The sequence below is a fragment of the Acomys minous genome, assembly GCF_964271855.1.
Source record: "Acomys minous genome assembly, chromosome: 6".
Taxonomy (NCBI): Eukaryota; Metazoa; Chordata; class Mammalia; order Rodentia; family Muridae; genus Acomys; species Acomys minous.
The window spans coordinates 113639120-113665511 of record NC_140487.1 but is presented as its reverse complement, the minus strand read 5'-3'; the positions used below and the strand labels follow the sequence as shown (position 1 = coordinate 113665511).

The 26392-nt window shown below is 47.2% G+C and overlaps 1 protein-coding gene across 24 annotated transcripts in view; it reads right to left on the bottom strand.

Annotated features, from left to right (window-relative positions):
• EIF4G3 (eukaryotic translation initiation factor 4 gamma 3) overlaps positions 1–25640 on the bottom strand; it is a 226087-nt gene extending 200447 nt beyond the window's left edge. For 5 of the 24 annotated variants that reach the window (XM_084788158.1, XM_084788160.1, XM_084788136.1 and 2 more), the window contains exon 1: positions 24142–25634. In XM_084788158.1, the coding sequence (XP_084644284.1) occupies positions 24142–24365 (224 nt within the window). In that variant the 5' untranslated portion in view covers positions 24366–25634. Of the gene's footprint in view, positions 1–24141 lie in introns of all 24 variants that reach the window. The other 19 variants (XM_084788135.1, XM_084788146.1, XM_084788139.1 and 16 more) reach the window with 9 other exon arrangements.
• Positions 25641–26392: the final 752 nt, after the last annotated feature.

Below are 26392 nucleotides of genomic sequence, written 5' to 3'. Positions count from 1 at the left end.
GCATTTCCTCCTGACTGCAGCATCTGCTACACACTCTCCCTCAAGCAATCCCCATTCCGGCAACAATAACGATTCGGAGAAGCCTGACCCAGGGCACTGTCCCCTCGGCTCCTCCTCCTGCTTCATCCCAGGAAACACAGCTGCCGGGATCCTGTACCAGCCCTTGCTGCAGTAGCAGCCATTTTTGGTTCAGCTCTGCTGCAGCCCCAACTGGAAGGCAGGACAGCACGAACAGGACACTCTTAAACAGACTGTGTCTCACCAACACTACATTCACTGCCATGTCATTAAAACACAGAGCCCTCCTGTCTCTTCCATGAGATGTACAACTCTCAGCCGCTTCCTAGCTGTGTCAGCACTGGTGTGGCTGCTAGGGTAAAACACAGAACACCCCACAGCTTAGAAGCAGGACGCTCAGCAAGCTGAGTTTATAAACAAGCAGGTTTTCTGCTACTGTTTTGGGGTGGAAATGCAGGGCTGGGGACCAAACCCAGGGCCTTGTGCACACTAAGCACCCACTCTTGACACTGAACAAAATGTTTCTAGCACTTAAAACCCAAAATGAAAAACAAAACAAGTGCAGAATCTGGACCGTAGAAGCCTTCCTCTCCCTCACTTCCCTGCTGAACCTCCATGAATATTATTTTAAATCCTCTTTACTCTCTTGTAACAATCAACATAACTTAATCTGCCTTACAAACACAGACCCTCCCTTACAGAGCCAAACTTGAGCTTTAGTTCATTTTTCAAAATAAAGTACATTCATTTTTCTGATTAAAAAGCAGTATCTGGCTAAGCAGTGACAGTGCACACCTTTAATCCCAGCACCCAGGAAGCAGAGGCAGGCGGATCTCTTGAGTTTGAGACCAGCCTGGCCTACAGAGTTCTAGAGACGGCCAGAGCTACAGAGAGAAACCCTGTCTCAGACAAAGAAAGAAAGAAGGGCCGGGCATGGTGGTGCATGCCTTTAATCCCAGCACTCGGGAGGCAGAGGAAGGCAGATCACTGTGAGTTCGAGGCCAGCCTGGTCTACAAAGCGAGTCCAGGACAGCCAAGGCTACACAGAGAAACCCTGTCTCGAAAAATCAAAAAAAAAAAAAAAAAAAGAAAGAAAGAAGGAAGGAAGGAAGGAAGGAAGGAAGTGTGGAAGGGTGGGTGGCCGGATGGGTGGGTAAACTACTGCTCAGTGGTACAGTACTTGCCCACCAAGAGCAAGACCCTGGTGTAATCCTAAGGAACGAGGGGGGCAGGGGATTCGAAACCAGCTGATCTGTAATCAACTGCGGAAACAATCCCTTAGCCTGCGAAGGGCATCTGAGGATAGAACTGCTCAGTGGTAGAGCACTCGCGCAGCTTCACCAGCCCCTTCCTGGAGCCCATCCCCAGCACACAAGATGAGTATGTACTAAACATTTTCAACATAACAGTTCAATTTCTCTTCTATCCTCTACAGGAACAAAACAAAACAAATAAATAAATAAATAAAAGCCCTGGTCAGCAGTCACTCAGCTGCCCCACGGGGGAAAGGAAACTGGGTATTTGCTTTAGTCTCCAATGTCAGATACTCATTATACACAGATTATCTTCAGACAAAAGCCAGTATCCAAATCTTGAGCATAAATCACTGATGAGGTAAAACTGATCCAGGAGGCTAAGGGTGTGGTATAGGGGCAGAGTGCTTGCCTGGCACATGCCGAGCACTGGGTGTGATCCCCAGCACTAAACACACACACACACACACACACACACACACACACACACACACACACAATGTGCACATGAGCACAAGCATGCACAAAGACAAAATCAAGATACAAGTTCAATGCCATCTGTCTCAAAAAGCAAAGGAACTGGGCGTGGTGGTGCAGACCTGTAATCCCAGCCCTTGGGAGGCAGAGGCAGGCTGATCTCTGTGAGTTCAAGGCCAGCCTGGTCTACAAATCAAGTCTAGGAGAGCCAAAGGTACACAGAGAAACCCTGCTCAAAAAAGCCAAAAAGAAAAGAAAAAAAAAGTGAGAAAAAAAATCTATGGGGCTGGAGAGGTGGCTTTAGTGGTTAAGAGTAGTGGCTACTCTTCCAAAGGACCCAGGTTCAATTCCCAGCACCCACATGGCAGCTCACAACTGTCTGTAACTCCTGTTCCAGGTGATCTGACACTCTCACACCCATGCACATAAATTAAATAAATAATTTTTTTTTTAAAAATCTACAACCTGACCCAGGACTCCATTTGGGCACAGAAGAGGTTCTGAATGCACTCAGATCTGGAAGTGACAACTCACCAAGCAACCTTAAATCACAGTAAAACTCAAAGCAACAAGTGTACGTCCCAACCAGGGAAGCTGAGGAGCCAGGAGGGGAGTTTGATGATAGCACAGGCTACAACTCAAAAATTAAAAAAAAAAAAAAAAATCTAAAGGATTGATCAAGGGCTAATAAATTTCAATAAGCATTATTAAGGATCAGGTGAAGTGGGCACAGTGGTGCTCACCTGTACGCCAGCAAGAGGGAAAATGAGGGCCCCTTGTTCAGGCTACACAATGAGCTCCTGCCTCAAAAAAAAAAAAGAAAGAAAGAAAGAAAAAAAGAAAGAAAGAAAGAAAGAAGGACCTAGAGCTGGAGAGGTGCTTTAATGATTAAAAGCAAAGCCTGTTCTTCCAGGGGATCCCATTCAATTCCCAACACCCACATGGAAGCTCACAACCCTTTGTAACTCAAGTACAAGAGGACCTAATATCCTCTTCAGTCTTCTCAAGCACTGTATGTATGTGGTACAAAGATAAACATTCAGGTAAACAGCCATACAAATAAAGTAAAAATAAAAAGCTAGGTAGTGGTGCACATTTTTAATCCCAGCATTCAGGAGGCAGAGGCAGTGGCAAGCCAATCTCTGAGCCTGGTCTACGGAGTGAGTCACAGGACAGCCAGGGCTACATAGAGAAACCCTGTCTAGAAAAACCAATATAGACAGATGGATGGATGGATGATAGATAATCTCAAAAAATTGCCAGGAAGGACGGGCATGGTGGCACACGCCTTTAATCCCAGCACTCGGGAGGCAGAGGCAGGCGGATCACTGTGAGTTCGAGGCCAGCCTGGTCTACAAAGCGAGTCCAGGGCAGCAAGGCTACACAGAAACCCTGTCTCGGAAAAACCAAAAAAATAATAAATAAATAAATAAAAAGTTGCCAGGTAAATAAGCTTATACATGCATTGCTAATAACTGTTGATTCCTAAATGTCCCACTGTTTTCTACTCCTTTCTCTAGTTAATTTTCTAGTTATATTTATATTTCTTCAGGTGCAGTGGTCACTCTCTACTTCACCCCACAGTCCTCCTGAGGCATACAAGAGGCATTAGCCATGTGCTTCTCCTGTACTGAGTGGCTTTTTGCCACTGTTTGACGAGACTAAGAAGTCCTCATCTCCAGGGTCCTAATTGGAAGTTCTGGTTCCATCAGAGACCCCAATGGCGCTTGCAAGCCCAGGCGTGCTAATTCTAAGTCAGCTATGGTCTGAGAGAGGACACAGTGGAGGCCATGTGAGAGGAGACTGAATAAAGGATTTTCCGGATCTATTCCAACCCTAAGACTCTGGCTCTTTTTATTCTCAATCCCGACATGAAATAATGTCGGGTGCTGTGAGCAGTCAGTGGCTGGCAGATGAGTCAGCAGGTGAAGCCATTGCTGAGAAGTGGTTTCATTACACTCCGGACAACAGAGAAGCCAGCAAAAGACAGCTGCCATTGTTTACATTGCTGAACACGCGGTTGGCTTCATGGGCTTGTAAAACCACCTATTGTCAGCAGCCCCATTTTTCTTAGTTAAGGATCAAGAAGCATCAAGCTTAGCAAGTAGCTCTTCTAATGCTGCGAACAGTCTCATCTTTCCAAGCATGTTTATCCACCAAATCAGGTTAGTGGCTCAAAGGACAGATCATTTCTGAAGATCTGTGGACTGAACATTCAAAAATCAACCTTACAACCAGAAGCCTGCCTCTAGCTGCAATAACCTGAGCTCTACATAAACACGCATTCTCAGACACAAGGAAATGAGCTTCAGAAACACACACATGCACACCAAGGCCATTGAAATACTTAAAGTACAAAGAGAGGAACTGAAAACAGGCGGGGAAGATGGGAATTGCTAATCTTTTCAAGGCAGCCACTTTCTGTCACAGAGCACCCTGAACCACGCAAAGAAACTCTTGGTCTGCTTCTGAATATGATCCATTCAGTTTCACTTCTCAGAGACAAAACGGTCATCTTTAAGAATACTTGTGTTTTAAGATTCCCTCTCCAAACCCACGGCCCTTTTCAACAGAATGACTGACAAGTTCCTACTGACTTCATACACAATGGTTTATCGAGACATTTACTTACACCTGTCGTCCGGCTACTAGGGAGGGTGCGGGAAGAGGAGCACCTAAGAGCCCCAGAGTTCAGGACCAGTCCCACAGACCTCATTTTTAAAAAGGCCTAGAAATCAGCCATCAACCATGAGGCAGGAGGCCAACTGAGTCTGGATAGGCCCTGTTTCTTGGAACTGGTGAGCTCAGCCTCACCTGCTAGCATACATAACCAGTGCTGGGGAGCAGAAGCAGACAGATCTCCGAGTTCAGAGGCTAGCCTGGTCTATACAGAGGTTCCAAGCCAGCCAAAGTTACATAGTGAGACACTGTCTCAAACTTTTGTATGTAGATATATAACTATTGCCCAAGATCAAATAATTTATTTTTCACGTTTTAAGTATAAAATAAGGTGATTGTAGAAACGAAGACACAGTTAGACAAAACTATTGAAGAAACTGGCTTCAGAGTTGCAAACAAGGCCTAGACTGGCTCTCCAGTCAGTCCCCAGTCTTTACCTGTGTTAAGCTTCCTATAAAGTCTCATGACTGTCAGACTCCATGAAGAAGCTCGGCCAGACCCAGCCTCTGGGGGTTCATAGCTGTGCCCTGGCTTGCAGCAGCTTCCTCATCTTCAGACCGCCAGCCACAGCGCCTTGCTCTGTCCACCCACTGTTTTGACATCATCACAGATTTGTTTTCCAACCCTTTCTGCTCACACATCTGTTCCATCTCATTTGCAAACACCTTCAGTTACCTCCACGTACTGAAGGAATCGGATGTTCCGCTCCCTTCAAGCCCAACGTACCCTAAACTGAATCTGTCTGTCTTCTCTCAAAGAATGAACACAATCAAATTCGACATCTTCTTTACTTGTTCAACGACTGCAACATTCTCCGGTCTCAAAAGCCATGGGTCGGGGCAGGAGACACGGCAGCATCAAAGACCACCCACTCACCGGCTGTCCCTGCAGGGCTCGGGTTCTAGTCGTGGCACGCACACAGTGGCTCAAAACCCACCCTTAACTCCAAGCCCAGGGATCCAATGCCCTCTTCTGACCTCTGCAGACATTAGGCATGCATGAGGTACATACATGGAAGCAAAACATCACGCACATAAAATAAAATAAAATCTAAATAACCTCCCAACTCCTATGGGAGAAAAGCACAGATTATACAACTAGACAGCCAAAGAGGCCTCCCAAACTGCCCCATGCGCGACACCTTCAAGCCTTCCACTATAGGGTCTTCTGGTCACGGCAAATTCACCATGCACCATCTCTAGTGCTGAGCAAGGCTCTGAAGGCTGGTGGCGTTTCACTCACCAGTAGATGGCCGTCCTGGAAACTAAAATCATGCTTCCTGTCCTCTAGCTCTCAACGATCTCCAAGACTCAGCTCTGCCAACTCCCAGTGGAGCCAACACCTCAAATTTCTCAACCGTCTACTTGATCCCTATAGGCAGGGTTTCCTCTTACAGCTCCTTCAACAGGAAGTACAAACTACTGTTTAATAGGCCTTTGTTTTGTTTCCTTTGCTCACTGAGTAAAAAGGACCCTGTGCCAACGAAGCACCAAGCACCGCAAAACTATCCCTAGTACCAAACAATGGCCATGAGAGGCAGACAAGGCAGGCAGACACCTGAGGTAAAGGTGAAGACAGATCGACGAGAGCCACCCAATGCCTACCTCTCTTCTCCGTAGGCAGATACACATATAACACCCACATCCACACACCCTGGCTGGGGGGGGGGGGGGTAATCTCTCCATAAATGTTTGATTAATTACAAGCCTTTGAAAAGGAGATATAAACTCCCTTCCCTGTTTTATAGATAGCAAGACAGAATCCCTAAAAAGTGATGAGCTGGGGGTTAAAGAGATGGCTCAGTGGTTAAGAGCACTGCCTGCTCTTCCAAAGGCTTCAATTCCCAGCCCCCACATGGCAGCTCACAACTGTCTGTAACTCTAAGATCTGACACCCTCACACCAATGCACATAAATTAAAATTTTTTTTTTTTAAAGTGATGAGCTTTACCCAAACTCACACAGCTTCAGAATTTTCATCTTTAGTTTTATTTTAGAGATGTAAGTTGATTTTTTGGGGGGGGGGGTTGTTTGGTTGGTTGGTTGGTTTGGTTTCTCGAGACAGGGTTTCTCTGTGTAGGCTTGGCTGTCCTGGACTCATTTTGTGGGATTAAGGGCGTATGCTACCATGCCCGGCAAAGACTGGGATTTGAATCCCTGCACCCACATAGTGGCTCATAACTCAGTCCCAGGATATCTCATGTCCTCTTCTGACCTTCCTGGGCACATGGTTCACAGACATACATGCAAGCAAAACATCCATACACATCATGATGATAATGATGATGATGATGATGATGATGATGATGATAATAATAATAATAATAGCCTAGAGAGGTGGCTCGGTGGTTAAGAGCACTGGCTGCTCTTCCACAGGACCCAGGTTCAATTCCCAGCACCCACACGGCAGCTCACAGCTGTCTGTAACTCTAGTTCCAGGGATCCTAATACACGCAGGTAAAACATTAATGCACATAAAAGAAACAGATAATGATGATAATGATAATTAAAAATATTTTAATTAATGGCCATGGTGATACATGCCTTTAATCCCAGCACTCAGGAGACAGAGGCAGGTGAATTTCTGAGTCTACAGAGTGAGTTCCAGGATAGTCAGGACTACACAGAGAAACTGTTTCAAAACAAAAAACAAAAAAACAAAAAACCTTTTTAAAAAATCAACTTATGAGGCCGGGTGTGGTGGTGCACGCCTCTAATCCCAGCACTAGGGAGGCAGAGGCAGGCAGCTTGCTGTGAGTTCAAGGCCAGCCTGGTCTACAAAGTAAGCTTAGGGTAGCCAAGGCTACATAGAGAAACCCTGTCTCGGGAGGAAAAAAGTCCTCTGAAAGAACAACCAATGCTCTTAATCATTGAGCAATCTTTCTAGCCAAAGATTAAAATATTTTTAAAGTTCAAAAGTATTAATATTCCATGGCTACCAAGACAGATCATCCAGTCAAATTGAAGTTCAACCCCTAAGACCCACCAAGAACCAGCACCAAATGGTGTCCTCTCGTTTACTCAATCTCTCTCTCTCTCTCTCACACACACACACACACACACACACACACACACACACAAAACCTTTCAAAAGAGCTATGTACAATTATGACAAAGCTTCCTCCACTACTGTCTCTGAAGTACTTTTAAGCAGTTTGAATAAAAAACAACTTCAGGAGCCAGCCATGGTGGTGCACACCTTTAATCCCAGCACTCGGGAGGCAGAAGCAGGTGTATCTCTGTAAGTTTGAGGCCAGCCTGGTCTATAAAGCAAGTCCAGGACAGCCAGAGCTACACAGAAAAACCCTGTCTCGAAACAAACAAACAAACAAAATCCAACTTCACTGAAAAAGCTACTTCAGATAATATCTGAGCTGACTTTTGAATCCTCAAATTCTAAGAATTTAAAAGGAAAACCAAAAATTCAGTATGAAACTCAACTTAGGCTATAGCTGCCAAGATGCATCAGGAGCTTCCACTGTATCCTCTTCACTTCAGTACCAGGTCTTTCAAAGGAGTAGTAAACACACGTCATTTTACAAATGAATGGATTCATGGAGGAAGAAGTTCTGAAGCCAGACAGACAGCACTTTGCCTATAATCCTAGCACTTGAGAGAACGTAGGATAAGTGCTTGAGGCCAGCCAGGGCTACCTTAGTGAGTTCAAGGCCAGCCTAGGCTGTGAGTGAGAGCTCAAAGAAAGAAAAGAAAGTGCTCCCTTTAGCAGCTCACATACTAAAACTGGACTGATACAGGGCAGCATGGCCCCTGCACAGGGATTACGCACAAATCACATAATTTTCCATTATCATGCACAACCAATAAGCAGTTTAATTCTCCTGGGAAAAGTCTAATTTTCGAATGACTTCCACTGTAAAAATGAACTTGGGAAGTTGAGCAAATAGCGTCCTATACGGAGCCAACCTAGCCACATGCTCCAGACGATCTGGGCTACAGAGTAAAACCTTGCTTCAAAACAAAACAAAATCCAGCTTTCAGACTGGAGATGCAGCCGGGCCTGGTGGCACATACCTTTAATCCCAGTACTCGGGAGGCAGAGGCAGGTGGATTTGCTGTGAGTTCGGGGCCAGTCTGGTCTATAATACGAGTTCAGGACAGCCAAGGCTACCTGTCTCAAAAAACAAAACAAAACACAGACTGGAGATACAGCTCGGTGCATGGTGCATGGGCCAAGTCCCCCCAATATTCCACATGGGCTGCTAGTCAATAGCCGGTTACTGAGAGGACAGAAAGAGAGATGCCTTAAGAAAAACAACGGACGTTTAAAACACTAAACATCCATTTGCTTAGAAGATGTAGAAGAAGAAGTAAAATACAGACCCGTTCCACACTTGAAGACCTAACCCAGCATGGTCTCTAACTCCTTCTGTAGACAAGGGTAACCCTGAACCCCGACCAACCGACCTACCTTCCTTCGTTCCCCAGGAGTGTGCTGCCACAAGCAATTCACACGGTGCCAGCCAGGGTTCAGACTCAGGCAAGCATTCCAGCACATAAGCTACATTCCCATCCCTTTAGGATTATTTTTACATTTGCAGGTCAGGAGAGTAAAAGAGTAATTTGGGTAGTTAATTCCCAAAGTACAATTTTCTGCTTTAAAAACTGTGGGTAAAAATCTCCTACAAGGAAAATTAACCACTCTGATGAACTCCAAAAGCATACTACAGGGGTTGGGGCAATGGCCTAGTCAGTAAAGCACCTGCAGGACAAACATGAGGGCCTAAGTGCGGGCCAAGCGTCAGCGGAATAAGAAACAGGCCTGGCCGTGCACATCTGTAAGTGCAGCCCAGGGAGGTGAGAGACAGGCAGACCACAAAGGCAAGCTAAGTCGGTGAGAGCAGGTATAGTCACAGATCCTATCTCAGAAGATGGAGGTGAAGTGACTGAGGGGACACATGCCTCTGATCTCTACATGCATGCACACACATACAGTGAGGTGTAGGTGCCCTAGAACCAAGCCCTAACTAACACTCCTGTAAACAACTCTAACAAGAACATGAGCACTTGCTGGTCATCCAGAGGACCAGAGCTCAGTCCCCAGCACCATGTCGGCACCCCAGCACTCAGGAGGCAGAGGCAGGCAGATGTCTGTGAGTTCTAGGGCATCCTCGTCTACATAGTGAGCTCCAGGCAAGCCAAAGCTGTATAGTAACACCCTGATGCCAAAAGGCTAAATAAATAAACGAGGACTGGTAAGATGGCTCAGCAGATGAAAGTTCTTGCCCCAAAGCCTGAGTTGCATCCTGGAGCCCACATGGTGGGAGAAGAGAACCAACTCTTGCAGATTGTACTCAATCTCACACGTGCACGATGGTATCTAAAAGTCCACACAGGTGAGTGCACGGACGCAAACACACACACAAATGCAAAAAAGAAAAACAACGATTTCCCCCCAAAAGTATTAACAGCAAATTAGCTATACAATAAATTATGTGTTTCAGCCAAACAACTGATAACACCACCATGCTTTTGCTGCCCAAGGATGATGTCTTGAAGAACAAACAAGCTACCTTATACTCTCAAAATTCTGATAAAGCCTGGCAGTGGTGGCGCACACCTTTAAGCCCAGCACTCAGGAGGCAGAGGCAGGTGGATCACTGTGAGTTCAAGGCCAGCCTCATTTACAAAGTGAGTCTAGAATAGCCAAGACTACACAGAGAAACCCTGTCTCGAAAAAAAAAAATTCAAGTAGAAGGCAGGCGGTGGTGATGCACACCTTTAATCCCAGCATTTGGAAGGCAGAGACACAAAGAGCTCTGTGAGTTTAAGGCCAGACTGATCTACAGAGTAAGTACCAGAATAGCCAGGGCTATCCTGTCTTGAAAAAACAAAAAAAAGACAAGAATTCAGGCAGAAGGTAGGTGGTGGTGGCATAAGCCTTTAATTCCACCACCTATCTTGAGGAGGGAAGGAGAGGGGAAGGGAGAAAGAGAGAGAATATTCAAGTAGAAGCAGAATGTGGTAAAGCACATCGTTTTTTGTTTTGTTTTCCAAGACTGGGTTTCTCTGTGTCACCCTGGCTGTCCTGGACTCGATTTGTAGATCAGGCTGGCCTTGAACCCCAGAGATCCACTGCCTGTCTCCGGAGTACTGGGATTAAAGGAGTGCGCAACCACACCCAGCTTGGTAAGGGACATCTTTAATCTGGGAGGCTTTTTTTCCCCAAAGATTTATTATTTATTATATACAGTGTTCTGCCTGCATGTACATCTGCACACCAGAAGAGGACAACAGATCTCATAGTAGATGGTTGTGAGCCACCATGTGGTTGCTGGGAATTGAACTTGGGACCTTTGGAGACCAGGCAGTGCTATTAAGCTCTGAGCCATCTCTCCAGCCCCTGGGAGGCATCTTTAATGCCAGAAAGTAAAGCTTTTTCTCAAGGTTGACCAGTCAGAGGAACCTGTGCAGACATGCAGGACCACCTCAAGCCACAGCAGAGACAATCTAGGCAACAGAACAGTGATTGCAGGCTTTCCCTCAGAAGCAAACACATTCAAGGCCAGGACAATACAAACAAATAGCTAAATACAAGCACGCTTCCTAAATTCTAAGACTGAACAACAATACAGAAGGAAAAGGGGCAAGAGAAAGTCATAATCAAGTAATACCAATGTAAGTGTAAGGATGGGGTCACAGGAAAAACACTACATGCAATCTTGGGGTATCTCCACAGGGCACAGGGACTAGCAGGGAGGCCTCTGCAGAAGCAACTTCACACATACACTTAATCAGGAAATCACCACCACACTGCAGGAAGATGCACTGAGCAGGAGAGCCTCACCTCACTACTCTCAAGAGAAAAAAACTAACCAACAAACTGAGAAGCATCCTATAAAGTAACTTACCGGTAACAGTCCTACAAGTCAAGGTCAGGGCTACAGGCACAGTGCAGTGGAAGTACAGATGCCTGGCATGTGATGTCCAGAGCTCAATTCCCAGCAACACCACCACCACCACCACCACAACAAAAAACGTGGCCAATGGTGGTGACACACGCCTTTAATTCCAGCACTCAGGTGACAAAGGCAAGCAGATGTCTGATGTCAAGGCCAGCCTAATCTACGGAATAAGTTCTAGGACAGCCAGGGCTACACAGAGAAACCCTGTCTCAGGGGGGAAAAAATACGAAAATGTCAACAGTACTGACATTATGAAAGCTAAGCCTAAGTACAGGGGAGGGGACTGGAGAAACTGGAGCTCGAGGCTGGTGGTGCTGGCCCGGAATCCCAGCTCCTGAGGAGGCTGAGGCAGGAAGGTCACAAGTCCAGGACCTAAGCAGGACTAAATCTTGAGACCTAATTAGACTATGTGAGAAGCTAACTAGGCTCGTTTTGAAGAGGCTGGGCATAGGTGGGGTGTGGTAGCGCACGCCTTTAATCCCAGCACTCGGGAGGCAGAGGCAGGTAGATCACTGTGAGAGAACTGTGTAGCTCTGGCTGTCCTGGACTCACTCTGTAGACCAGGCTGGCCTCAAACTCACAGAGATCCTCCTGCCTCTGCCTCCTGAGTGCTGGGATTAAAGGCATGTGCTACCACCTGCTGTTAACTTCCCTTTTTTTTTTTAAAGATTTGTTTATTATTATGTATACAGTGCTCTGCCTGCATGTACATCTGAAGGCTAAAAGAAGGCATCAGATCACTTTATAGATGGTTGTGAACCGTCATGTGGTTGCTGGGAATTGAACTCAGGACCTCTGGAAAAGCAGTCAGTGCTCTTAACCACTGAGCCATCTCTCCAGCCCATAATTTCTTGCTCTTAATAACCATATGATGGTTATGTAGACACTAAGATTAACAAAGTGGGTACAGGACATAACCTAAGGCCAAGGAGAGCCTCCTAGTACTTCAGCAACTTTTCTCCAAGTGAAAAATCAGTCTCTGGCAAGACAGCTGGCTCACCAGGTGAAGCCAGTATGAGGAGGTGCGTTCAAGTTCTCAGAACCCACACAACTGCCGCACTGCTTGTATGGGGAAAGGGGCGGAGACAGAAGAATCCCAGGAAATTTATGGACTGGCCTGCCTGAGACAAAGGTCCTGTCTCAAACAAGTTGGAAGTCAAGACCCCGAGGCTACCTTCCAGCCTCCACATGGATAATGGACACACATACCAGCACTCACACACATCATAAGTAATTATCATAAAAATAAATGAACAGAATTAGTTCAGTAGCTTTTTGTTTATTTTATGTATATAGGGGCTCTGTCTGCATGAATGCCTGCAGGGCATAAGAGGGCTCTGATACCATTATACATGGTTGAGACGCTCTGTAGTTGGCTAGGAATTGAACTCAGGACCTCTGGAAGAGCAGCCAGTGCTCTTAACTGCTGAGCCACCTCTCCAGCCCTCAACAGTCCTTTTTAAAAGTGGGAGTCAACAAGAATTTGCTCCTCCTTAAGTTCACCTGCTGATGCCACAGACCTTTACAACTTGAAAAAAAAAAATCAAATAAATGATTAAATACAATTTATTGGGCAAGGGTTACCTCACAAAGCATTTTAACATCTAGAAATAGAATGAAGGCTTCCAAGTGTCTGAGTTCTAAAACAGATACTAAGTGGGGTAACCATACAATTTGCTATCCAAATCAGGTGCAGAACAAAAAAGGGAGGCTACCCAATTAGGAAGTTGTCAATGTTACAAAAGCTCTCAAGCCACTTAGAATTTACATAAACGAGATGCTTAGGCAATAAACCTTTCCTCAGTCTCTAAGGCTCTGAACCAAAGGGGAAGAAGAAGGTGGAAAGCTGAATCCAAAAACCCTGAAGTTCTCTTCCAACTTAAAAACTGACAGCTCAGGGCCTGGAGAGATGGCTAAGTGGTTAGGGGCACTGCTGCTCTTGCCGAGGACCTGGGTAAAATCCTAACACCCAATGTATAGGACAGCTCACAACCACCCTATCTCCAAGGGTCCAACATCCTCTTTGGACACTGGGCACAAACATAACACATTAAGACAAGCATGTAGGCAAAACACCCGTACACATAAAATAAAAATAAGTAAAACACAAAACCAGCTCATAGATCTCTCAAACACAGTTCAAACATTAAACACTTTAGTTGTTAAATTTGTTCAGACACGTTTTAAAATTTTCTAAGTGATGGACTATGGTGCACTTAAATGTCTGAATCTTTATGGTTTCATAAAAATATCTATCTTCATTTCTGTACTTAGATATATGTATGCATAAGGCATGTGTGTATGGGTGCTCGGAAGCCAGGAGAGGGTGTAGGGTCTGCTGGAGCTGGCATTACAGGCAGTTGTGAGGCACCCAAGGTAAAGACCCTCTCTTACCTACTGAGCCACCTCTCCAGACCCCTCTGGAATTTTTTTTTATATAAGAAAGAATGGGAGGCTGGAGAGATGGCTCAGCAGTTAAAAGCACTGACGACCCAGGTTCAATCCCTAGCCCCCACATGGCAGCTCACAACTGTCTGTAACTGACAGCCTTACACAGATATACATCCAGGCAAACACCAATGCACATAAAATACATTTTAAAAAGAAAGTCAAGACGCAATCACCACTGTCCATACCATCACTCGGCTTCAAGTACAATCAGCCAAAGGGTCAAGTGCTCATGTCAGCTTTAGAAACAGCAGTTACCTCAGGAAGCTGAACTGGTTCCAAATTCTATTCAACTATGTAGTAATGAGAGCATCATCTGCCTCGATTAAGCCTCAAGAATTCAAAATTTTTCATCATTAGGTACTTGATGACATTAAAATTCTGCAGATTAATGAAGACCCACTTCTGCATGTATCAGTTGAGACTTAGTGAAAAGCAGGCATAACCTTGCTGCTCCAATATGTAGATGTCAAGTCATGGAAGAGGTTTTGTTTGCATGTGGAAAAATCTTTGACTAAAATAAAACCCATGTTTCATTAAACTTGCAAAGTTATTAAAATATCTCTCTTCCTTTTCTTCTTTCTGAAAGAGCAACTACTAGGCAGCCCAGATTTCAAACACTGTGTAGCCCAGGCTGGCCCTGAACACATCTGCCTCTACTGTGCTTCCTGAGTGCACAAAGTCAAAATATGGGAAGACTGAACAGGAGCAAGCCTCTGAAACTTGTTTTTGACAGAAGCCTTAAATTCAGAATGTAGAAAAAAACGAAAACCTCAAGGAAGCCAGAGAGATGGCTCAGCAGTGAAAAGCACTTGTTTCTTGATCTTCCAGGGTACCAAAGTTCTGTTCCTGGCAATCAGGCAGCTCACAACTACCTGCTCCAGGTGATCTGGTACCCTCCTCAGGTACCCTCACACATATACATACATAAGTATAAATTAAACCTTTTAAAAGTAGAGGGAGGGGGGCTGGAGAGATGGCTCAGAGGTTAAGAGCACTGACTGCTCTTCCAGAGGTCCTGAGTTCAATTCCCAGCCACCACATGGTGGCTCACAACCATCTATAATGTGATCTGATGCCCTCTTCTAGCCTGCAGGTGTACATGCAGGTAGAGCACTGTATAAACAATAACAAATAAATAAATAAATAAATAAATAAATCTTAAAAAAAAAAAGTAGAGGGTGGCCCACACCTGTAATCCTAGCTCTGAGAAGGCTGAGGAGAAGACCTCACATTCCAGGCCAGCCTAGGGTATGGGAGGGGGGGCAGGGGGGACGACTCTAAAACCTGTGTGGTAGGGGGCTGAAGAGATGGCTCAGAGACTAAGAGCACTGACTGCTCTTCCAGGGGTCCTGAGTTCAATTCCCAGCAACCACATGGTAGCTCATAACCACCTATAATATAATCTGATGCCCTCTTCTAGCCTGCAGGTGTACATGTAGGCAGAGCACTGTATACAAAATAATAAATAAATAAATCTTTAAAAAAACAACTGTGTGGTAGTCTGAATAAAAATGGCCACCTGAGATCAATCTTTTTTTAGTTCCAGGCCAGCCTGGTCTACAGAGCTAGTTCCAGAACAGCCAGGGCAGACAGAGAAACCCTGGGAGGGGGAGGGGGGCAGGGGGGAACACCACACACAGAAGAAAGAACGGACGCCTGGTATGGTGTGGTATTACTCCCAGCACCTGGGAGGCAGAGGCAGGCAGATCTCTTGAGATCCAGGCCACCTGGTCTACAAACTGAGTCCTAGGACAGCCAGAAATGATAAGCTACACAGAGAAACCCTGGGGGGTGTGGAGGAGGCCGTCACAGGCTCATGAAATTGAATGCTTGCTCACCAGGAAGTGGCACTCTGAAAGCACTAAGAGGTCTGGCCTTGCTGGAGGAAGTGTGGCCTTGTTAGAGAAGTGTGTCACTGAGCTTACAAGTTTTTTTTCTAATTTTTTATGGTCTTTTTTTTTTTTTATTAATTTATTCTTGTTACATCTCAATGGTTATCCCATCCCTTGTATCCACCCATTCCTCCCTCCCTCCCATTTTCCCCCTACTCCCTTCCCCTGAGGGGGACTTCCTCCGCCTTTGTATACTCATAGGGTTCTTTTCTTTTTTTTTTTTTCTTTTTTTTTTTTTTGGTTTTTCAAGACAGGGTCTCTCTGTTTAGCCTTGGCTGTCCTAGACTCACTTTGTAGACCAGGCTGGCTTTGAACTCACAGCGATCCGCCTGCCTCTGCCTCCCAAGTGCTGGGATTAAAGGTGTGCGACACCACCGCCCGGCCCGGTTCTTTTCTATTTTTAAAAAAGTACTTACTTGCTGCGTGTTTCTGTATATGCATATGCACAAGACAAAAAAAATAAAAAGACAGTTTATGGAAGTCAGTTCTTCACTACATGGGACCAAATTCAGGTGGGGTTTGGCAGCAAGTGGCCCCACCCCCAAATCTGACCAGTCCTCAAGTTTCCTCTATTTTCAAGGGTCTCGTAGAAAGACAGGCAGTGCCTCGCCCTTCCTAACTTCTCTTTGTCCCCACCTCAGCCCCGTTTCCCTGACTCTTAGAGCCCTTCGAAGTCTTCCCTCCCCTTCTCAGTAGCACTTCCTGAAACCAAGTATGACATCAAGGAGAAGCTGGTCATAGAGGCTGAGGCAGAAGGATCACCCTGAGTATGAAGCCAACCTAGAAAACATATCAAAATCCTATTTCAACTATTCCAAGAAAGAAGCAGAGAATGGTAGCGCACACCTTTAATCCTAGCACTTGGGAAGCAGAGGCAGGCAGAGAGCTCTGTGAGTTTGAGGCCAGCCTGGTCTATATAATGTGTTCCAGGACAGGCAAGGCTACAACAGTTTCTTGTCTCAAGAAACAAAACAAAACAAAAATGAATAGTACAAAGAAAGAAGAAAAATGTAAAACTTTAGATAACCTGGCTTTATTTTCCAAACAAGTAACAGAATTTGAGCCCACTGAAATTCAAATCCATTCCAAGCTCGCTTGTGTACTGACTGAAAGGATACACAACCCCAAAACAAGTACATTAACAAAACATAAAACCCCAGGAAGGCAGCTCAGTGGCCAGCCTCTATGAAAGCCCCTTGTTAGCCAGGGATGGTGGCACACATGGGAATCCCAGCACAAAAGGCTAAGCAGAAGCCGACCCTGTCGAAACCCAAAAAGCAAAACCCTTCGGAATCTCAATCTTGCACTCTAAGATTGGCAGGAAGTGTTTCCAAGCCAAAGTCTAACATCACACAGGGCAGAGGTCTTTTGAGGCCAAGTGAGAAAACACCCATGTATTTCATTTTTACTCTCGTCTCTAATTTTTTTAATTTTCTGCTGAAGCAGGACACAGTGACACTGCCTTTCATCATCCCAGCACTTGGGAGGCAGAGGCGGAGGCAGCAGCTCTCTGTGAGTTCAAGGCCAGCCTGGTCTACACAGTGAGCCTGTGGCCTCTGTAGAACACCCCAATCCTCAACCCCACTATCTAATCCTCAAACCCACCTCAGCCACTTCAGGTTTGTAAACGGGGCCAGAACTATTCGTCCCACAAGGAATCACACAAGACTCTCAACTTAATCATGTGTCAGGACAATGTCAGGACAACCCTGAAGGCTGACAGTAAGTTGAGATGCCATACACACTAGCCCTAAAACTAAGCAAGTCCACGGTGAACAGGAGACACATCCTTCTCGGTAGCACAACAAACGCTACCATCCTAAGAGTCAGGAAGCACACAGCCGGCTCACAAACACACAAAGAAGCTACTAGTTAATAAAGGTCACAAAAACTGACAAGTTTCAAATGCACTTAAAATAGACTGAACTATCTCCGATTTCAGCTGAGGCTACAGGAGAGTGAAATGCTCCTCCTGACTGGCAGCAAGCCAAAGAACTGAAGTCATCTGAGAACTCACAAGCCACATGGGACCCTGCGGCATTTCATCCGTGGCAATCTCAGCTGTGCTTCGGCACTGTTAAAGTAATCTGCCTGGCTAATAATCAGGAAATCCTTTCTTACTGTATCAGATCAAAATATGATCCCCAAAGAAAAACAGGTCTCATCATAAGTTTATTCCAGAACTCACTTTCCCCTCACACTTCATAGCAAGCTAACTCTATCATCACCCAGAGGAACCTTGTCACTGAGGCCACCTTATTTTATTCTCTCAAACCATACCACAACCAACTTCAGTATAGAGCATGACGTCACAGGCATGTCAGTCTCTGGCTCAATCTAGTAGGAAGCCCTAACCTAGAGGTTTCTTTTGTTTTGTTTGTTGTTTATGTTTTTGTTTTTTCAAGACAGGGTTTCTCTGTGTAGTCTTGGCTGTTCTGGACTCACTTTGTAGACCAGGCTGGCCTCAAACTCACAGTGATCCACCTGCCTCTGCCTCCCAAGTGGAGGTCTCTTATATGAGCAAGCTATCTTCCTTTGGTTCCATGTTAGCATTCTTGGGAGACCAGTAAGCAGCCACAGAAGCATGTCACTGTCCACCAGACACAAAAACAAATGCCATTACCTGGTCCATGTGAGCCCTGCCCTATACTTGTAATAGCAAAACACACCTCCAAGCACATCCTCAAAATCCCAGGCCCTTGGAATCAAGGTCACAAGCCCTTCACTTCAGGTATTTAACGTAACTGTTTCAATATAACACTTCTTTAAAATGGAAAAGTAGTGCAGACAGACAGGCGAATGAGAAGTTCAAGGTCAACTTCGGTGACAGAGAGTTTAAGGCCAACCAGCCCAACAAGACTCTGTCTTAAAATTAGATGAATAGGAGCAAACACAACCCTGCCAAATTCAAACCCAACATGGTGCACGCCTTTAATCCCAGCACTCGGGAGGCAGAGGCAGGTGGATCGCTGTGAATTCGAGGCCAGCCTGGACTACAAAGTGAGTCCAGAACAGTCAAGGCTACACAGAGAAACCCTGTCTCGAAAAACCAAAAAAAAAAACAAACCCACTTCTGAATATTATCAAGCTTAATCTTGTATTTTAAGGTTAACAGAACATTTCAAAGTCAAAGTCTAATATCAGAAGGGTAATGGTCTTTAAGGATTTATTTTATATTTCTTTTATTATTTTATGTGTACTGTGCACTCTGTGCACGTGCGCACACACACACACACACACGCCCACAGTGCCTGTGGAATCATAAGACATCACTGGATCCCCTGGAACTGAAGTAACAGACAGTTGTGAGCCCCAGCTGGGTGCTAGGAATATACACAGGCTCTCATCACTGAGCCGCAGCTCCAGCCTCAGAAGGATAATGTCTTACAGGATAAAATGGTGACAGTGAAGCACATACATGCTCTATCATCACGTAGGTGCTACTCTGGATCTGTAACAATTCCATTTCCCACAGTACTTCCTCCAACTGCCCACTGGGGAGAGGCCGACATCAAGCAAAGCCAGCTGGTGGGGCAGCTCCAGACCAAGGATTAATTCTTCCTCACGGATCTAACTCTCTCCAGGAAGCTCTAACTCCTCTGTCGCTAGATCAGACTCATAGCAGAGGGGTCACTAAGTCTTACCACAACTGTATCCTGCCTATTTGGCTGTTGGGACCAAGCTCTCTAAGGGTGAAGGTTATCTCAACCCTATACCTATCCCCAGGCTGGGACACAGTAGATGCTAAGAAAATGAGTGAAGTCATAAGCTACACTGGAGCCCTGAGAGACAGGCAAAATGCCATCACTCTCTCCATCACATGTACAATACCACTGTTCATCTTTTTAAAGAACCACTCTGAAAAAAAAAAGAAAGGAAAAGAAAAAATAAATAAGAAAGAAAGAGGGCTGGAGCGATGGCTCAGTGGTTAAGAGCACTGTCTGCTCATCCAAGGGTCGCGAGTTCAGTTCCCAGCAACCACATGGTGGCTCACAACCATCTATAATGAAATCTGGTGTTCTCTTCCGGTGTGCAGGTGTACATGAAGGCAGAGCACTGTATACATAATAAATAAATCTTTAAAAAATAGAAAGAAAGAAAGAACCACTCTGAAGAGTTATCAGAAACTTCAATATAGAAAAGAATGCCTGTACTCCCAGCACTGGGGAGGCAGAGGCAGGTGGATCCCTGTGAGTTTAAAGCCCGCCTGGTCTACAAAGTGAATCCAGGACAACCAAGGCTACAAAGAGAAACCCTGTCTCAAAAAATAAACAAACAAACAAACAAGCAAACAAAAGCAACCTGAGGTGGCTGAAAAGTCTAGGTTGGCAAACCCAATCTGTAAGCAGGCAACCAGCCTGAGGCTGTGCTCTAACTAGGCACCTGGGAGGCTCTCCTTCTTTATCCCCATGTTGCACCTGTCTCCCTCTCCCTTTCTCCCATCTATGAAGATCTGCCCTCAAAATGTGTTTGGTTTGAGTCAGGGTCTTGCTGTGTAGCCCTGGCTAGTCTCCAACTGGGAGATCTGCCTGCCTCTGCCTCCCAGCATTCAAGATCCGACACTTTCTCTATGGAATGAATGAATGGCTTAGGAACGGAGCGATGCGGGCCACCACGGCAGCCTCAGAATCCCAGCCACTAGCTGTAATGGCGTTCCGCTGGAGGCCTGGCTGACACCTGGACAAGCAAAAACATGAGCTCCACCTAACAGAGGGCCTTCCTGCTGTTAGGCTCAATGATGGGGAGACAGCCTACTTGTCTAGCAGTGTGTGGCCGTGAACTAATTAGACCCCTGGACGCCACGGCTGTGTTCTAGATCACTCGACATAGCTTCTCTCAAATGCAGCGAGAGCACTGACTTTTCCTCCCAGCCCCACTGCAGGCTGCTCACTCGGCAGAGTGAGAGGGGTACCGTGCGTGGGCTTCAGCCTTGGTCACCAGTGTGCTCACACACCACCCTCCACTAACACAGGTCGTGACCTTGGAAAGGTAACTAAGGTCCCTGCACATCAGTTCCTGTATCTGTGTAACAGACAGCACCTTCCTTATTAAAGGTCTTGGAAAGATTAAAAGATTAAACAGAACCCTGCATGTAGACTTCTAGAGCAGGAGATACTATTTATTTACAAGCTTCACCCAGTAAGGCCAGCTTAAAGTCTTTTTTTTTTTTTTAAACCAGAGCTGAGGATCGAACTCAGTGCCTCTAGTAAGTGCTCTTCCACTGAGCTAAATCCCCAACCCCCAGCTTAAAGCCAATGAAAGAGAAATTAAAAAAAAAAAAAAAAAAAAAAAGCAACAGGAACATTGCAAAGACAGAAAGAACACTTATGACATTATGACAAGGGAGCCAGAGACACAAGTCCTCTTCTGGCTGACACAGGTCTCCATCTAATTCTGTTTCCACTGTCTTAACTGGCTGCCCCAAAACAGTAAGATGACTCCCCAGAAGTGTCAGCAGCCCTGAGAGAAATCACACCCTGAAGCCCCCAACAGAGAGAGAGAGAGAGAGAGAGAGAGAGAGAGAGAGAGAGAATACTGTACTCCTAACACACAGAAAACTCCTTCTGCTCAAAGGGCACCTAACTCAAGTTCATTTATCCAGAATTTTCTGAAAGGTGGGCAGGCAGTCTCAACCTAAAGAGCTGGGATTTTAATGGGGGACCCTCTAAGTCCCTGAAGAACTTCAACAGGACAGTTTTTGATCAAAATGTCAGCTTTTTGGTCAGCCAGGAAAATCAAGATTCTCAACAGAGCCCTCTCAACCTCAATGGGGAGGCTGAGCATCTCACGACAAAAATTCCCGAGCTGCGCTCTCCCCAGGTGTAAGCTTCCAGCTGGTCTCTGCTAGGGCACGCTCAGCATATTCTCTTTGCTTTTAGTGCTTTTCCTGTTAGGGTGATTCTCCTTCAAGCCCGCTATCCCAGACCTCGCCCTGCCAGGAGCCATCCACATGGCCATTTCTTCTTCAACTGGCCTCGAGGGTCCTGCAGTGCAACACTGACTGATGCCTGCTTAGAAACAGCTTCACGTTTACATTCAAATTCCTTGTTTGCAACACTTCATTTCGAATGACACTTGAACACTTGCTACAAATGAAGGACGCCTGGCCACTCGACCCCTTCCTATGTGTTTTCTAATACACTTCTTGAGCTAATTAATCTGCAGCATTGTGCCCGCGTGCTTTGAGGCAGTGGAGCCATGGACAGAGCCAACCTCAGCCCCAGGGCTTCAACGGCACCAACTTCCTGCACAATGGCGCTTGCATCAAGCCCAAATTCCCACGTTCCCTCCGACTTGAAAAGCAGAATTGCTGTACTTCAATCCATTTCTGACCTCTTCCATTACCAGGTGACAGTATTTTACCACTGATGTGTTCTGGGAAGCCTGTAGCCTCCCTTTACTATATAGACAAATACTTACATTTCAGCAATGTAATCTTGCCAAGTGTAAAGCAGGAATTGTGGAATACACCAAAAGTGTAAACTGTCAGGTGCCATGGCATGGAGCAAACACAACCCTAAAGCAGCATAGATGGAGCCAGCATGGCCACGAAGGGTTGACAATGACCTCCTCTGAAAAGAGCACCTTAAACGTACTCATCTTTACCAGCCGCATCTCCTAGCTTAAAGAGGAGTTAAAACTGGAGGCACCAGCCACTGCTCCCAAGTTGTAACCAGCCTTAAGTTTTTCCAGTCGTTGGACTGTGAGGAGAAAAGGCACACTCGGGATACTCGGCACCCCACTTTGTATCCAAAGAAGCCACCAACTTCACCAAGCACTGTCACATACAATCTGCTATGCTGTAGTCAAGGCCACATACCATGCGCTTCCTCGGGTTTAACTCCCTAGGAGCTTAAAGAGGCAGGTAATGAATAACTCTCTTGGTCCAGAGACAGAAACCTACAAGCACAGACCATCAAGAAAAACAAGCCTAAAATTAGAACGGAATCTCAACTAAGTATGAAGCGAAGCTAGGTAGACTGAAGCGACCCAATTCTACCCTGATGCAGGCCAGCAGCCAGCCGTGCATGTGGGTCAGAAGTAACTGACTGGGTTTTCCATGTACACTAAACATGCAGTGGCGAGTATCTGAACAGAATCGTGCAGGGTCAGAATATTATGAAATCAGTACACACAGTACACTCAAAGATGTGGACTAACAATACTTAAAGAACACAGAAAGGACACTTGACAGAAAACAATGACCTGAGGTGACCCAAGAAGGGAAGTGTTTTTCCCTTCTCAAAGTAATCGAGACAGACAAGAATCAAACTAGACAGAAATGATCCGAGGCCCTCACTCCCACGCTGAACACGGCTACTATCTCTCAAAAGTCAAATACAGAGTGAAACACACACAGAGTGCAGTGGACATCCAACAATCAGCTGATTTTTCACAAGTACAAGGGATGTGGGGAGGATGGGCGAATGAGGAAATGTTAGTCTCAGATAGGTAACAAACACCTTGCTTGCCAAGCGATGGTGGCGCACACCTTTAAATGCCAGCACTGGGGCGGCAGAGGCAGGTGGATCTCTATGAGTTATAAGCCATCATGGTCTACAGAGTGAGTCCAGGACAGCCAGGGCTACACAGAGAAACAAATAAAAAAAAAGCATACCTAGCAAACCCTCCATGAGAATGTAAATTCGACGTCTTATTGCGACTAAAACACCTAGTCACCAACTTCTACATCACAAGACACATTCGAAACTAAGGCTACTGGGGAGAGGGGGCTGGTACCCTCCAGACACCAGGCCTATCGAAGAGTAAACTTACTAAAGCCCTTTAAGAAAAAATGTACTGCATAACACCAGTCTTGGAAGACTTCTGGGGGTGCTGGGTAATGTGAGTTAACTTCCTCTTCCTTTAAAAAGGTCAAAGACAGGGAAGAGTCCAATATAACATTTCCTCCTTAGCCGGTTCCACCACAAACCACAACTCTAATTGATTTAAAAAATAAAATAAAACCATTAGCCAGGGGGAGCGCTTTCAGTACACTTGCACGGTAGACCGAAGACCCAACTTACCTCGGGAACGAGCTGATTCGTTTCGAACAGGGAATTTGCCAATAAAGTTCACTATGTACTCTAAATAATAATTAGGGAGGCCACCGAGCCCCGCTGAAGGCAGGGCCTCCCAACAGTCGGAAAAGCCTTGCCTGCAGGGCCCGTCCCAGGCACCAGCAATTTCAGCCCAATAAAGGGGAGGGGGCAGCAAGGGCACGGTTCCCCCAGATCCACAAGAGCTGCAGAGGCATGGCCCAGGGGAGCTAGTGTCCACGGTACCGCGGAGGGTCCCGGGGTCCCCAGCAATGCTGTCAGCGGTGCACCCCAAAAGCTCGGGCCAAGCCCGGAGCGGAGCGGCAGCCCGTCCCTTCCCTTGCTGTGACGGCAGGCAAGGAGGCTCCCACCAAGGGTCGCCCCGGACCGCTGGAAGGCGAAAAGGATACTGTTGGGGCGCCGGGGTCTGGAGGGCCCTGATGTTCGGGTGAGGAGGGGCCGCTGCCGCCGCCGCCGCTGCCGCCGCCGCTGCCGCTGCCGCCGCCGCCGCCGCCGCCGGGTGAGGAGGCGGTACCGCCGCCGCCGCCGCCGCCGCCGCCGCTCCGGTGCCGGGTCCGGTTCCTGCTGCAGCCGCTGAGCCTGATTTCAGAGCCGGTTTCTGCGGTAAACTCATGGCAAAGCGAAGCCACCAACCCCCCCAGAGCGGGACCGGGCGCGCCGGGGTGCAGGGGCCGGGGGCAGCGGAGGGGCGGGATGGGGGCAGACCCGGGGAGGCGGCGGGAGCGGGGGGCCGGGGGGAGGCTGGGAGGAGGAGGAGGAGGGGGCCGGGACCGGTCACACACGCCCTCCGCCGCCGCCGCCGCCGCCGCCGCCGGCAGCAGCAGCCGCCCCGCGGGCCAGCACCACCGGCTGCCGGTCTCCGTGACAACGCGACCCCGGGGAGGGGGGGGCCGGACCCGGCGGGGGCAGGAGGCGGAGAGACCGGACCTTTCACGGCAATATCCTCATGGGCCGGCGGCGGGGGGTCTCTATCCCCCTCCCCGGGGGAAGCGGCGCCCTTCTCGGTAGCGGGGCTCGGGCGATGCGGACGGATTTTCTTCACTCAACGAGCAGAGCATCCAACATGGCGCTGCGGCCGCCTCCAGCAGTCCGGCAGGACGGCCGCTCGGAGCTTTTCGGCCCTTTTCGGAAGGGCTCGGCAGGCCGAGGGAGGAAAGCTCCTTCGGCTCTTTCCGGAGACTGCGAGCGGCCGGGGTTCTTCGGGAGCGCTCGGGGGCGTCTTCGGCCGGTGTTCGTGAGCGCCGCTGGAACTGACTCTGTTTCTCGGGAGAGGTCGCTGATGCCGGGATGCTGAGGCTCTCCGCGGCTCGGTGCCGGGTCTCCCCTGCGGCCCAGCTTCGAAGAACAATAGTAACGGCACCCGAGGCTGCGGTCTGCCGAGACCTGCCAGCAAGAGTCGAGAGGCAGCGGAGCGAGAAACCGAGTCGTTGTTACAGGGAACCGCTAAACCAGAGCAAAAACAGACTGATAGGAACCCGCCCGCCGCAGGCACTGTTAACATAACAGATGCCACTCTCCCGCCCTTGACGTTGCGAGTCACGGGCATTATGTCGACACGTCGTCCTCTGATGCCCAAAGTGTGAAACGGAACCCCATTTGCAGAGGAGACCAGGAGAAGAAAGTGACTGCCCCAAGGTCAAACAGCTGGGATTCAGAATCTGAATTCCACCTTCTCTAGGATGAACCGTCTAGGATGCAAAATGACTTGCCTTAACCGGAAACTTTAACCTAGGACACTTTGACCTAGGGTGCATGTCTTCCTGGAGACTGGAGGAGCCTTTGGCTACAACCCGCAGTGGGCTTGGAAGACAGTTGTTGATAAGGTCACCTCCTCCCACCTCCATTCACACTTTGCACACAACACCTGCCCTTAATAGGAGCATTGTCCCCAGCACACAGTAACTTGAACTAAAAAGGAGCCACAGGCATCTCTGAACTATACACAGAGTACTTCATTAGCTCATGTAGTCCCAAAAAATACGTAAATACCCATTCTTATAAATGAAGACTCTAGCCAGGCAGTGGTGGCGCACACCTTCAATCCCAGGGCTACTCTGTGTAGCCTTCACTCGCCTGGACTCACTTTAGAGACCACGCTGGCCTCGAACTCACAGCAATCCGCCTGCCTCTACCTCCCGAGTGCTAGGACTAATGGAGTGTGCCACCATGGCTGGCCCGATGCTCAACTTTCAAACGTGAAGACCCACTCAAGTTCAGTACCCAGCATGCACTCAGGAAAAGTCTGGCATGTGTGTGTGTGTGTGTGTGTGTGTGTGTGTGTGTGTGTAGGGGTGTTTGTTGGTATTTCTGGGTTTGTTTGGTTGCTTGCTTGCTTGTTTTTTGAGTGAGGGTCTTAAGTAGCTCAGGCTAGCCTCAACTGCCTATGTGCCTGAGGATGACCTCGAACTCCTGATCCTCTTGCCAAAACCTTCCAAGTAGTGGGTGGGATGACAGGTGCTCACCACCATGCCCTCCTTGGGTTGATTTTGTTTTGGTTTTTGCTGGCCTTTTTTTTTTTTAATTAAAGCTTTACATGTAGTTAATACATAATTCATGACCACCCCTGGGAGCCCCAGATGCTCCCTCTAGGATGAAAGAGTTTCTGGATGGCATGCTCCCCACCTCCTCTAACTGGCTGAG